The sequence below is a fragment of the Dromaius novaehollandiae genome, chromosome 1, assembly GCF_036370855.1.
Source record: "Dromaius novaehollandiae isolate bDroNov1 chromosome 1, bDroNov1.hap1, whole genome shotgun sequence".
NCBI lineage: Eukaryota > Metazoa > Chordata > Aves > Casuariiformes > Dromaiidae > Dromaius > Dromaius novaehollandiae.
This window is the reverse complement of record NC_088098.1, coordinates 110928686-110943787: the sequence shown is the minus strand read 5'-3', so window position 1 is coordinate 110943787 and position 15102 is coordinate 110928686. Positions and strand designations below refer to the sequence as shown.

General features: G+C 34.6%; 1 protein-coding gene across 2 annotated transcripts in view; it reads left to right on the top strand.

Moving 5' to 3' along the window:
- The window catches only part of TMPRSS15 (transmembrane serine protease 15), a 58969-nt gene extending 47935 nt beyond the window's left edge, over positions 1 to 11034 (top strand). The window contains exons 22-28 of one of the 2 annotated variants that reach the window (XM_064523587.1): positions 680 to 775; positions 4047 to 4096; positions 4558 to 4732; positions 6929 to 7110; positions 7357 to 7452; positions 8375 to 8514; positions 10217 to 11034. In XM_064523587.1, coding sequence (XP_064379657.1) covers positions 680 to 775; positions 4047 to 4096; positions 4558 to 4732; positions 6929 to 7110; positions 7357 to 7452; positions 8375 to 8514; positions 10217 to 10372 — 895 coding nt within the window. In that variant the 3' untranslated portion in view covers positions 10373 to 11034. The remainder of the gene's footprint in view (positions 1 to 679; positions 776 to 4046; positions 4097 to 4557; positions 4733 to 6928; positions 7111 to 7356; positions 7453 to 8374; positions 8515 to 10216) is intronic. The other variant, XR_010392338.1, reaches the window with a different exon arrangement.
- Positions 11035 to 15102: the final 4068 nt, after the last annotated feature.

Below are 15102 nucleotides of genomic sequence, written 5' to 3'. Positions count from 1 at the left end.
TCAGCCAATAGTACACAGAATTGTTGTTGTTCAAGAGGCCATTGTGGAAAAACTGGAGTCTTGGAGTACACTCCAGTTTAGATGAACTCTCCTATTGAATAGCAAACAAGACACCCTTGACTTATTCCACAAATAGTTATTTTGATTTCAATACATCTATGAGGTGGAACATACTTTTAAGGAAGATAGCACTTGTTCCCTTAAATTCTTCTTGATGAAAAATATGTTTTAATTTGTTCTCTGTGCACAAAGGTATAATAGTGATGAGATTACCCGTCTCAAAAAACAAATCTGTGATATCCCAAAGTTCAGCTTATTACTGTTCATTATTCCATGGAAAGTTTTGGCTCCATACAGTTAAGAATTGCCATTGCAACCCTTTGTTGTGGCATAGAAAAGCAGAAATTGATAATTTATTGCCCTTTAATTAATTAATTTCTGTCTCTTTCAATATTATTCTGGCATTATAAATCTTAGCAGAGGAGGTGTGTGTGAAAGTAGGTGACACATTTTAATCCATGAAAATTTCAAGCCTCAAAACTCTGGGGATAAATAGTCATTATTTTACAGAAAAAAATTGCTGCAGTTTATTCTACAACACAGTCATTTCCAAAATATGCTTCCACCAATGAAACAAGATAAATTTCTCGAAATATGCATGTGTGTCTTTTCCTTCTAGGGATGCAAATACATCGTCAGCTATATTATTCACTGGTGATGGCCCATTTGTCAACGTGACTGAAGCAGTTAACCAGAGCCTAATATTTACACAAAGGTAGGTAGAGGGACATTTCTTCCTCATACTAAGGAGAGCTTTAAGCAGGCTGATGTTCATTTTTATAATGATTTCCATAATAAGTTCATTCAGAGGTAACATCCAGTATACAAGGTCTAGACTATTTACATACCTAGGTTTTATTCTCTGTCTACTGCTGAATTTTGTGTAACATTGGGCAACTCAATCTACCCCCTTTCGTTCTTGCCCATTTGGTCTATTGTAAATTTGAGAGGTACTTGCTACATTTTTAGCTACCATTCACTACAATATTTTGTGAAGTCATCACACATTTACTGTGTAAAAGAGAAATACTGTTATTTTTACAAAGCATTTCTATTTAGAGATCTCTAAATTATATGCACTTTGCAGATGGAGAAATGAGAGGAAAAAAAGTCTTCTGTCTCTAGTGTGTCTCGGATTCAATGTAAATACTTTACAAAAATAATGAAAGCATGTGAGTTGGAATCAATCCAACACAAGGAAAGAGAGAACAGAAAAAAATTTAATACCAAATTAAAAAAAGGCGCATGCCTCCTTCTCCTACTGTGAAAAAATATACTTGTTTACATTTTTGTTCATTTTTGCTTTCTTATTTTATAATTTCATTCATATTAACATTTTAGTGATGCTTGTGTTATGTTTGGTCTATGTTAACTTTTTTATTAAATTTGTATATAAATTTGTATATATTAAATTTATATATAAATATAAATTTTACATAAATTTAATAAATTGACTTCAGTTTATGTTTATGTAACAGATACAATTACATATATAAATATAATATAAATATATATTTATACTTAAGCATCAGTAGAGGAATTAAAGAAAGATGGAGTGGCATTTGCCCGTAGTTGTATTGGAATTACCACACTAGGTTCCCTCTACAATCAATAGAAAAAAATAGGCACTTCCAAATTGTGATTCATCTGAACTTTGCTGGAACGAGATGAATCACACTCTATAATCCATTGATTTTATTGATACACACTTTATATTTAAGAAGGCTAAGGTAACTAATCCGTGTACAGATATCTCTGTTTAGATATATGAATCCCACCTGCATAAGTTTTCTAGATTTGTCTCCACAGTTTGAATTGAATCATTAGATGAGGTGATCCTCAGAATACATTAGATTATATTCTGATTTTTCTCAGTCCAAGTAACACCTGAAGTGATTCTGAAGGAGTGTACAAACGGGCAGTGTGTTTTATAGATTAACTGTAAATGTAATATTTCCACAGGGCTATATTCTCAGGAAATCCTGGAATTTACAGTATTTTTCTAAAAGGAGAAAGACTTGCCATCATTGAATAAAACAATATATAATGACATAAATTGCTGTCTTTCTGCTTGTAAGATGGCTTGTTATAAACATTTTCCTGGAATCCTACCAAAAGCACTGATGCAGAAAATCACAGTATAATTGCGAAAATGCTGAAACCTTGTTGAGGATGGCAGGAGTCCATTTTCTTTCTGGTTTCCTTTGTGAAAAATATCATACAGTAGCAAACCTGCAGAAGATTCTTAAATTGCTGTGAAGTATTTTATCTACAGTAAAAAAAAAGATTGATCCATTTTATGTTCTAATTATACTGTGTTAATCCCAAGCATTTATCATTCTCACTGGTGGTGAAAGGGTCTTAGAGTAATGGAACAGCATTGCAAGCTGTTTTTCTTTTTTTCTTAAGTACATGTCTAAGCAAGGATTGCCACAAGAGGTCTTAAAAATTTTGCAGCTATGATTTAAAGATGTCTTCTCTTAATATCTGTTAAACACTAAGAAGTGATTAATTCAGGAGGAAATGGAAGAAATTCGTTCATCTTGATTGTATTCCTGTTACAGAAATACGTTTCTTATATCATTTTTCATCTGGACAGTTAACAGGGATCATTTTACAGGGTGACACCATTACAGCTTCTCACAAATTTGTTGTTCATATACTGATAGAGAGGAAGATCAGAGAGATTTGTTAATTACAAAAAAATCATTAACTGGTAAGCGAGCTATACGAGGTGTTTCTCATAGTGCTTTTAGTCTTTATTCAAACATAGCTGCCAGTAAAGGAAATAAGAGCACAGATAATATGACTTGAAAGTTGTGGTGCAGAAACAGCGTAACTGTTCTTCTCTGATGCCCTTAGGTAATATATTTCTTGGCAGGATAGCTTCATCTTGGGCAAAATCCTGCCTTGAAGAGGTATGTGAGCAAAGTCCACAGACATAACTGCATTCTACCAATCTGTCCCAGCTACTCCAGATTTCTGCCTAGCTTCTTGACAGAAGAGGGCATGCAGCAGGGCCCAGAGGACTGATATTCGGCATGTGCAGTACCTGTGTTGCAGTTCCCACTTGCCCTTCTTCTAGCACCACTATGACATTGTGAAAATGCTGGGTCACATCATATTATTTCCCTCACAACAGATGTCAAATTCTAGTGTAAAAATAGTGAGGAATGCTTTATACTATATTAAATTATATTTATGTAACCATTCTCTCTTTCTCTGTTTAAAAATAATGTGGAAACACATACTAAAAACTATTCCTTGGCAGACTTTTTTTTCTCTGATATATTTCTGTATGTATCTGCTAGCACAGTCACTGTCCCAAGTGTTCAGATTCATTACAAGGTATGAAGATAATCTTAAAACCTCTGGGTATCAGAAATGCTTGAGTAGTTTTGATATGTGGTCTCTTGCTCTTTAGACTCTGACTTTATATCTCTGCTAAATAATTCCCAAACCTCTGTATGCAGCTATTTTTTTTACAGTACACTGTAATCTTGGTGAAAAGATACACTGATACCAAACTAACCTTTTTTAAAAAAATTCTTTGGTTACACTGATATCTAGTGGTAAGTTACTGAAAACTTCTCAAAAGGTAGAAAAAATACCATATCCAGTTACAATTTTCCTGAGAATCCATTATATGCAGATGACTCTTTTCCCTAAAACACAAGTGGAGTCTACTTTTATTTCCATAATATACACCATCTAAGTGTTCATTTAAAAAAAAAGTGTATGTTTAATATTATATGTAATAAGATGTTGTGTATTTATAATTAAAAATAATTCAAGCATGGAGGACTATAACCCAAATATACAATTTAACATTTTGATACTGACAGAGTAAATTGATGAAATTGTACATATATTAAAAATACATATATTTACATGTATTTTATATATAAATATATATATATATTTGAGAGACATTTAGTGTTACCTGGTGTGCAGATACTTGTGATTTAATTGTGCTTTCATTCTAGAGAATATTGTTTGAACAATCTGGTGATTCATCTGCAATGTAACATGAAATGTAAGTACATATATGCTGAGATCGTTTCACACAAATCAAATTGTTCGGTCCATAAAGTCTAATGTTATTACTTGAATTGAAAGTTTAAGGAATGAATTATAACAACTCTACGCATAATAATATAAACACAGGAAAAATTACAGTCTTCACTTGCTTCTAGGCTCAAATATATGCTAGAGATGTGTCTATACTGAAAATATATAGCCAAAATCTAGAAAGTCTGAGGAAATAAGACATCTAAATCCAAGTTATATATTTACCACATTCTGGATTTTACCTGTAAAATGTCAAACTTTTCTCCACAATAGTAGTATTTATGAATAGTAGGTCAGGAATTACAAAGCATTTTTCCAAGAATATTAATTAGTCTGATAAAACATATTATCTCTCCCTACAAATCTACAAATCTTGATATTTATTTATTTATTTATGTATTTATTTATTTATTTATTTTACTTTAGCTTGTGGAAAACGCCTTGTAACTCAGAACAGCGGAACAAGGATTATAGGTGGAAGCGATGCCGAAACAGGGGCTTGGCCTTGGATAGTCTCACTTCTTTATAATTCTGGAGCTATTTGTGGAGCTTCCCTTGTCAGTGACGAATGGCTGGTGACAGCAGCACACTGTGTATATGGGTAATGTTCATTTCATCCTTAAGCTAACACATGCTGATACTCCCGCAAAATGCAAGTATCCAAATGGTGGCTACTTTTTAGTAAAGGTGGGTTGAAGTACAGCCTTGAGCCATCAGTCAGTTCTGTGTAGGACAAAACACTTCCACAAGATCATACTGAAGTCAGTGGAGAGTTATGCATTCACCAGGGTCTGATCCTTTCTATCTGATTGGAGCACTAGGTTTGCACTTCAAACCGCAGAAGTCACACAGTGGCATATTTAATGATTTTCAAGTTAAAAAAATGCTAATTTTTAACCAACATAAAAAAAAGTTTTCATGTTGGAAAATGAGTTTCTTAATGGTTCAAAAAAGTCATGATAAAAATGTTTTTGATCAGATTGTCCACCTCCAGCCAATAACTACAGTAAATACAAATGACCAACAGTTTTCAGAGCACCATTCTAGAAGGCACTAAAGGGGAAAAACAATCAAAGTAATGAATATCCTTAAAAGCGAACAGAGAGGAAAAGGGAATGTTTTAGAGTTTTGAGGGGGTTTTTATGTTTACTTTAGAATGAAATTCATATAATTTCAAAAGTGACTGTTTCTCTCCGCTGACCACAGGGAGTCTTGCTGACTAGCTGAGATAGATAGTCATGTGACTTCCATGCCATGTCTTTTCTTTTGGATTTTAAGAATGATGATGAAACTTTTGTTTTATGTGCAAGTTTGCTACAGAGACATCAGATTATGTGTAATTTGTGATACTGATATAAGACGTTAACCATTAACTCACTGTTTAATTACTGTGTTTTGAATCACACGTGGAGCTCAGCTAAAGGCTCTTTACTTGCTGATAACCCCTTAATCCTTATGGAAACAAAGAAGCATTTCCTGTCAATGAAAGATTTCGCTTTAAATATATGGTATCAATACTGAGCATTTGCATGTTACCTGCAATTAATGTGAGCCTCTATTATTTAGTTGAATCTCTGCCAATGATGTAAAAGAGGACCTCATACCTCATAAAGGTAAATTCAGTGTTGCCTGTTCCTCCTTTCCACTTTGAAAGATTGGTCAAGATTTACTGAGCATAACTGGGGTGAATCTTGATTTATTTGCATTGATTAGGTAATACAGAATATCCTCTAGGTGGTGGTATCTGCACCATTCAAAGAAGTGATGCATATTTATATATAAAAATATATTATATTTTCCAGGGTGTGCTTCTGTTATATCTATAATGAAAACAAGTGCTGTAGAAGCCATCTGGAAACTGGAAGGGCAAAAAATAAATGTTAATATTGAAAATTACAGTACAGCTTTAATTATAAATAACTAAGTAATATAATGCAATGGAGCCTGTGCCAATATGACAATGCTCCCTTACTTCATGGTAGGAACTATATTCCATACCAAGCCATAGAAATGAGGAGGATCAAGCCCTATTGGTCTGCACACAATAAATCCATAACTGTCTTGGTACTTCCTTTTTTGTACTATTTTCACTTAAATTTAATTTTATTATCCTGATTTTGCTGGAGTTTTCCCTAAGTGAGGGCTTGGAGTTTCTCCCCTTAATTCTGAGCATTAAACTTAAATGCTCCTAATTTATACCAAGATAACCTCTTGAAGTCAAACTAAAAGATCAGCAGAAACCAATTCAGTACAACAATCAAGTTGAAGAGAAAGAGTTTCGTTTTTGAAACTATGAACTTGCTTATTAAAAAACTGGCAAATGGCCAATCCAAAATGTGGATTATGTCATAGTTTTTCTTAACATCCCCTTTTCAATTTAGATAAAATATTAAAAAACCAATTCTCTATGAGCCGCAGCATTTTCCCATGATAATTTTCAAACTGGTGCCAATATTAATTGCATGGTAGGCGTTCAGCAGTATTCTCTCCAGTGGTTAAAAAGCCATAGTAATTTAGTCAATGTCTTTTCCTCCACTGCACTACAGTCTGGTTAATTCTTTATAAATAATGCATTATAAGCTTAACATCAAAATCCAACCACATATTTCTACAGTTTAATTAAGACAGTATTCTATCACAAAATTGTAAGCACATCCACTACATTCTCCTGTTTATTACAACAGAATGTGCAAATGCTGTACATTACCATGAGGTTAAAGATTAACGTCTTGCCTAACATATTTTTCAAAATTTTCATTAATCATTGATAATTGTAAATATTCTTTTCAACTTCTAGGAGGCATTTAAAACTATCTCAATGGAAAGCAGTGCTTGGCTTGCATGACCAATTGAATATGACATATCCTTCAACAGTAGTTCAAGACATTGATCAAATAATTATAAACCCTCATTATAATAAAAGCATAAAAGACAGTGATATTGCGATGATGCATCTTCAATACAAAATGCAATATACAGGTAGATGATTTGGTATTCTCCTATATTACAGACTTACTCTATTGTACAAAACTCTATCTCTAAGCACACGAGGGTGATGGGATGGCTGTACTTTTTCATAACCTAATCATCCTGGAGTCAGTCCAGTACTTCTTGAATATTTTGCCTGAAAAGCAGGTTTGAATCAGTGAACATTTTCCTTTATGACTTCATAAAGCCTGAATACAGGAAAGAGGTTGAAATTGATTGCTTATTTCTCATTCACAGATTACATACAATCTATCTGCTTACCAGAAAAAAGTCAAGAGTTTTTACCAGGAATTTACTGTTCCATTGCTGGCTGGGGTGCAATTGCAAACCAAGGTGGGTAATCTGCTTGGCAAATTATGACAGGCATGAAGCAATGAGGGAAAGCCTGCTCCCAATTTCACAGGGGTTGCTAAGGTCAAATAGGTTAGGTTATGTCCTCCTCCATACAAAAGTTAGGTAACCATCCCCTGCCACCTTTCTGCCCTAAAGCTAGGTATTGGAGCTATAACATATTTATCAGAAAAAATATGTATATTTAAAGTCATTAAATTATGAAAAAATGTTATTGTGTTCCCTTTTGTTAGGATGACTGTTTTTCTCAATATGAAATATATACATCTGATTTCCAGTTGCAGGGGGAGGAGGTGGGAGATTAATGTTTCTGACTACGTGCAAATGATTTCCCAGAAAAGTCAGCATACTGACTACACTGTGAAATGTATGTTCTGTTCGTGTATCACACACTTGGGATTTGGAGTCACTGCTAAATAATAAACATGTCATTTAAGTTCTACAGTTGCTTCTACACATTTGATTCCACATTTTCAGAGTAAAATTACATGTGGAATTTTGAGCAGGAATTAATAACATAAATTTTTATACAAAATTGAATTAGGCAAAGTTCCACAATGGATAATGATGAAATATTGGACAATCCAAATTCCTAAGCCCTTATTTAGCCCTTAGATCTCTCCACAATAAGTTCATATTCATTGATTTTAGTAACCTTAATTGAATTATAACCATATTCAGTCCCATTACAGAAATGAAAGACAGGATTCAGTCAATGAGCACCATTTAATCAGTGATTGTATTACAGTGGTATAAACCGGAAGAATACAGGAGTGAGACAGGGCTTCCTGCTGTTCTATAACGTCCCTAGAATTTTGGAATAAGAACAAAATTACTGGTGTTCTGAGTACATTGTGTATATTTACTACAGTGGATAAATGTACTCTGTATTTATTTTCATCAGGTCCCACATCAAATATTTTGCAAGATGCAGAAGTCCCTCTCATAACAAATAAAAAATGCCAGCAATGGATGCCAGAATATAATATTACTGAGAATATGATCTGTGCGGGCTATGACGAAGGAGGGGTAGATTCCTGTCAGGTAAATATAGGCAAATCATTTCCACAGTCAGCATACAGCACATCTAATTACTGAATAACTGCTCCCTGGTCCTCTGATCATTAAAACTGAGGTAGTCACTATCTGCGAATGTAATTCCTACTCAAAATGTTTTGTCCATTTTATACTTTATCAGGATACATGCTATAAAGATAAAAATCTATTTTGTGTCTATCTTCTTGACATAAACAACCATGGAGGGATATGAGAGTAATGGAAATTTTCTGCACTAAGCTTTGAAGAATTACTTCTGAGTAATTCCATGGGGAAAAGAGGAACGTGTTTATGGAAAAGCAGGATACAGAGGAATAAGCAGATCCAAGTCTCAGAAATACCTCAGGCAGGGAAAGAGTGAGAGCAATGATGCTTTTCCCCAACATTTGTAGACTCCAAAAACCTTTTGTGAGTGGATGCCACAATATTTTGGAAAGGATGGCTTTCTGCATTGCTCTCATAGGCTGCTTCCTGAGGATCTAGTTTGTGTCCATTCTAGCTCTGCTAATATTGGACTGCATCTCCATGAGAATGTAGTCACTGTTGGCAGTCACATAATTTTGCTTCCAGCAGTGCGGAGTCTATGGTACAGAGACTGGCTGATTCTCCTAAAGTCTGATGAGGAGCATTCTTAGTAATTGCTTTTGCCTCACCCCCTACAACCCTAAGCCTTCGTCAAGTGCAGTGACTTTGGCTAGTTTAGTCCACAGTCCAGAAGGAGGAGTGTATGCAAGGCTACCTTCACTCACCATTTCTTCAGCTTCTGTGACTTTGCTTTTTGCCTTTTGCCCCTCAAACTAAAAAAAAAAAAGGAGCGTAGCACCATAGGCTGATAGAGAGTGTAAGAAGTGACCTGTGTTGTGATCAATGACCATTCACATGTGAGCAAAGAGGAACAAGTGAGTCCTGACAGCGCTTCAGCCTTTAGGCTGCTGTCACAGCCTTTGAACTTTTGCAGATGCCCTAGAGCCATGGGCAGAAGCATTTTAATGGCTGAGTCCCCACAGAATGCTTCTGTGCAAAGCTCCATTAACAGGGCTGAATGAAGACAAAAATAATATTGGCTATACTAACTCACTCCTGAATAGACAACAAAAACTAGTCATTGTTTTCTTCTGAAAACAACATATTCAAGGCCACTCAGGATGCGCAAAGTATCAAATTTGGTCTCCCATACTCTCTTGGAGTCTTGTAATTGCTAAACTATTGAGAAAAAGGTGGAAGAGGATACCTCCTCTTCTGTCAATCTTGCCCTCTTTTTTTCCTCTGAATTTGAAATTGCAAAAACTCTGGGGTGACACAGAATAGAATTATATTTTTGGGTAAATAATTTCAGCTAAAAGAAATCCTACACTTTTACCCAGGCTTTGTTAAAGATGAAGGGCTAAGCTAAGAGTAATAAGCAAAAACAAATCATTTGAAACCCAGTCTTGTACTGAAAGATCGATAAAAGCTTAAGATCACATCCTTAAAAAGAAAGGGGGGAAGGGGGAGAAGATAAAAAAGGAAATGGATCACTTTAAAAATTCTCAGTATAAAAGAATCCACACTGATCTCACTTCCAATGCCCAAGGCATACCAGGATGCAGTCAATAAGATGAAGCATCAACATGAACAAAACATCATAGACAACAAGCTTTGGTTCAAAGTTGACACTGTTCACTTTTAACATTTGAATTCCATATTGCAGGGAGATTCAGGTGGCCCTCTGATGATTGAAGATGGTAACAAGTGGTTTTTGGCAGGTGTAACATCATTTGGCTATCAGTGTGCACTTCCCGAACGACCAGGAGTGTATGCTCGAGTCACCAGGTTTGTGGACTGGATCAGAAAAAACATCCATTAGCTTAATATTTTTAAGGATACAAACAGATTTTAAAGGTTGAAAGGAAGCCAGCATATAATCATGTAAAACGGAGTAACATTCAAAACTCACAGTTAAAAGAAACTGAATAAATATCTCTCAAAATGCAGTCTAGATTTAAATTTTGGGAAGAAAATGTTAGTTATTAAGAATTTCCCTCCTCAACTGAGGGCAGTATTTCAATTAATAAATAGTTTTATCATTTTACTTTTTCCTTCATATGACATGTGATTCTTCTATCTGCCTGTAGAGGGGGAAACATTATTTTCTTTCAGCATCAGTACACAAAATGTATAGTGGAGGGCTTCAAAGTGTTGGCAGTAATAATAAAAAAAATTGTAAACTACAAATGCTTTATTGGAAAATAGTCTAAATTATTAATTTCAGGCCAAGTATATTAACTATTTTTAAGTTTAATGCTGCATTTCCCAATGTGCATTCTCATTTCAATGCATAGTGAATTAGCTCAGTAATCACCACATATCAAAATGAAGGTATATGCTCTCTGTTTAATCTGGGAGCTCATGAGAGCTCTTCTATGTTGTCTATTACAAAAAGCTCTTCAATGAGCTTTATAGATTGTGCATGAAGGTTGATCATGTATCATGCTGCTTTATAATGAATAAACTGAATGTAAGCCAAAAGTTCTCTCTGGTGCAATTTGTTTGTAATTAATGGAGTTAAATAAGGACTGAATATAGCTTTTAAGTCTTTTTAGGTAAATGTTTTGGCAATTAGTCAAGTAACGATAGAAATGTGCTTGTATCCATGCAAACACAGACTCACAACACTGCAACTTTTTTCATATAAAATGTAATTAATTAAAAAAAAAATCTAACGAGTATCAGCCATTCCTGGGTGACTAAATGTGTAGTAGGATTCCTTTGATATATGTTTTTGGCTTTCTGTACTAGGGTCCTTTAATATTAATTGTGTTTGGAATAGAAAAATAGTACAGTAGCCCATTAGAACATTCCAAATGGCAAAAGATATCAGAAAAAAAACATTGTTTTATCTTCCTGAGCTCTTTTCCAAAGAGGGTTCTATTCAAATGTAAGTTTCTGCTTGTTGAAATGGCTAATATTCAACTGTGCAACAAAGTCAGTGTAATACGATGCATGTCATTTATTTTTCCTTTACAGCTTGGTATTGGAATTTTTTTTTATTTTCAAATTTTTTTAATTTCTTGTTTCAAAATACAAAAAAACACATGTTAATTTACTATGCATGTTTATCTATGGATATATATATATACACACACATATATATGTATACACGATTTTGTAAGGAGGCCCCTCACTTGGTGCTTACAACACTAAATGCAGATATGAAGTGCTCAGAATATGACACTAGATTAAAAACACAGTTCTAAAGAGCATCATACTAGTGACTCTACCCACCTGCTGCTTTTCAAAAATTTTTCAAAAAGTCTTGATGCTTCCCTTTGTTGGTCTTATTTATTTAACAAAAGTGCATGACCAAATAAAATGTTTTAGAATGTTATATTTGAGACCTATATAAAAAAAGGAGCAAATAGGCATTGCCAAGCTTTGTGACCTCTCAAAAGATGATCAGAGTGAAGTGATGGTGCATATTTAATACATTTATGGCTTATCTTACTAGAGATTTTTGATAACCGAGTAGTTCTGTTAGCAGCAGCACAGATAAGTGTTTTAATGAGCTTGCCTTAACTAAATCTCTCAACAAACTATCTGTCAATGCCAGAGTAATTTCTGAGTTCATGAGTGGGCTCACCCCAGTATTGCTTTCCCAACAAGCTTTATCTCAGAATTAAATAGAAATAGGGTAAAGATGAGGAAACAAAAAGGTTCTTTTGAGCAGGTGCCACATCAGCACTCTTTAAAGGTTTGGTGTTCTTGGGAACAATTCTGAAGTCCCAAACTGCCATCAGGTCTTCATAAGAATGAGGGGAAAAGAAGAAAAAAAAAATGCAGCCTCATCGATACAGCTGTGACCACAAGAAGAAAGACAAATATAAAGAAATCAGAGAGAAGCTAAAGGGTGTGTTAGACTCCTGTTTGATATAAACCATACAGCATCAGTCAATTCAGTCTCAAATGAGATTCCTGAAGAAGGTCCAGAGGTTACAAATTCTCCCTGATCAAGCATGGTAGCCACTCCCCCCCCCTCCCCCAACCCTACCTTTTATTTTATTTTATTTTTTTAACAACAGGAAATCTGGGCAGAAATAATCCGTCTAGAGCAGGAGGCAGCTATTTAAAATTTATTGCTGACTAGAATACAGATAGTGACTCCTGCTTTTTCAGCTTTTCCATCCTGCAGAAATGTTTAGTTCTCCAGAAGACCAAATAAACCTGCTAACCAATTTATAACAGGCTGAAGAATCTCTTCTCCAACATTACCAGCAACACCAACAGATGCTTCTTGTTGTCCACAGCAAGCCTGAATAGATGTAGAAGGAAATTGTCTTTTTATCGTTGCAAATTAATTATCTAAGGGTAGCTGTTTCTAAACTGTCTGGGAAAAAAAAGTGGAGTAAAATGACAAATTTTGCAAATCCTGTCTTTAGCAGTGGACTATTCTGTTTCTCCTATTCCTCTCCCTCATTGAAAAACAGCCACTGAAAATAAAGTGCATTCCACTATCAAGTATAAAATGATGTGGATGAAACAATTAAGTTAAAATCCTTAATTAAGATGTGAAATGCAGAATTACTTTAAAAGATTCATTTTTTGCTGTGGATTCTTTTGCTGATAGAATAATTGCTCAGAAACTTTCTAACTGCCTAGGACTGTCACTCTTACTATCCTAAATGCTGTATCTTTAGCCAGTCGTTATATTAATGAAATAAATATAAGAGCCAACTCAAAGTGGGTCTCAGTTACTAGAAAATTTGCTTCCCAGAAATACAGTAATATACTTCTATTTATGTGCAGTCTTTGCTTCCCAAAATGCAAACTACAGATTTATTTTAACTATATATTAAATGATACCATTAGTGTGAAAAATTTCCTCTTTAAATCTCAAGTATGGAAATGCATATGAAATGTAGAATACTAAAATTAAAAATAAATATTTCAGTAAATTTATGTCTAGAGAAGATCAACATAAACTCCTAGTCAAACATATTACAATCTCCATTCAGCATCCATTATTTTAGTTGCCTGCATTAGTCTGATGAAACCAGTAATAACCATACTGTCATCACCAAGTTAAAACATGCAAGTAGCATGGATGATTTTGGATTTGAGTCACAGGTCAGTTTACAGAGTCCGAGATGCTCTGAAATAGGGCATGGGAACTTGATGCTGACCAACGCTTCCTTGCCCTGGAGAAAAGTTAAAGGATTAAAGAAAGAAACAAGAGCAAATCCTTGGCCTTCTCTTTGAGAAACTTCTTGACAAATGGCCAAGACCATTATTTAAAAAAAAACAAGAAAAAATGAGGGGGCATGTTTCTGGAACCCCAGACTGAAGTCATCCCATCCATCTGGGGACCATTTGAGGTTTTCTTTTGTCCTTCAGTTCCTTACCTCACCTACTGCTGCCATTTGCCAAGAGATCCAGGGAGAGAGGGAGCAGAAGGGAACATGGTAACCACAAGCTGACCCCATAGCTGTATGTAAAAGCTAGCTTCTTCTAAGGAACTTCAGCTGAAGTCAGTTGCTTGTAATTGCTCTTTCCCCACTCTGGTAAATTTAAAGTGAATGAAGGACAGAAAGAGTTAATATCTTTAAATAATAATTCCATTACCAGTAATGGACCATGTCACACCTGTTGTTGTTGTGGATTTTCTGAGCCTCAACAAAATCCATCAGAAGAAGGACCAGCATACAGTCTAATTTCTAGATATTGTTTTCAACTGCAACACAGAGCGATCTTTCTCCCTTTTCCTCTTACCTCCTATCTCCCTTAATAAGTGGAAATACAGGAAACAAAGATGAAAGAAGAATTTATGTATGTATGGGATTTGTATACTTTACATGGAAAAGAATCATCCACTTAAAAAGGTCAGTCATGAGTCTATGCACCAGTCATGCTAAAACTTTGTCAAGTTCTGGCCTTCTACATTGGTAAATAATACATTTACAATAGTGTTTTTTGTATCATTCTGCTTTCCTTTAATAGGATTCTTCATAAGATTTTTTTTTTTTTTTAGATTTTATCTGGAACCTAGGAACATCATCAGATAAAGTTCATAGAAATGTATTTCCTTTCCTTAAACAGGGAGATTATTGGATATAAATACTTCCATATTATCTGTATTTCTTACTTCCATATAGAATCTGTGAGTTCAATACAATTAAAGCATTATTTGCTAATTTCCATGTCTCCTTCAAAGAGTTTAAGACAGATCAGTACTGATAACTGCCCAGCACCCCCTTTCAACCCATAAGACTTGCAAGGGAAAAATGTTGTTTGCATCCTCCTAATTGCTGCTTGAAAATAAATTCTGTCACTTCTGTTGCACTACTTGTAATATAGACTTCTATGTCTTTACATGACCATTTGAAGCAGAAAGTATAATGAAGTGACAGTTCCGTGGTGTTATGTAATCTTCATTCTCCCTGCTTCCCTATTTTCTTTAGTAAATTCTTTTTGTGGTCTTAAAGGATTAAGTTTTTACCCCAAATGTTCAAGAAAGATGAATCTCTTTCCCTTAGTTGAGTTAAGCAATCCTTAGGTCAAGAAGGAAAAACAAATTTCATCTTGGTGATAATGCCAGATCAT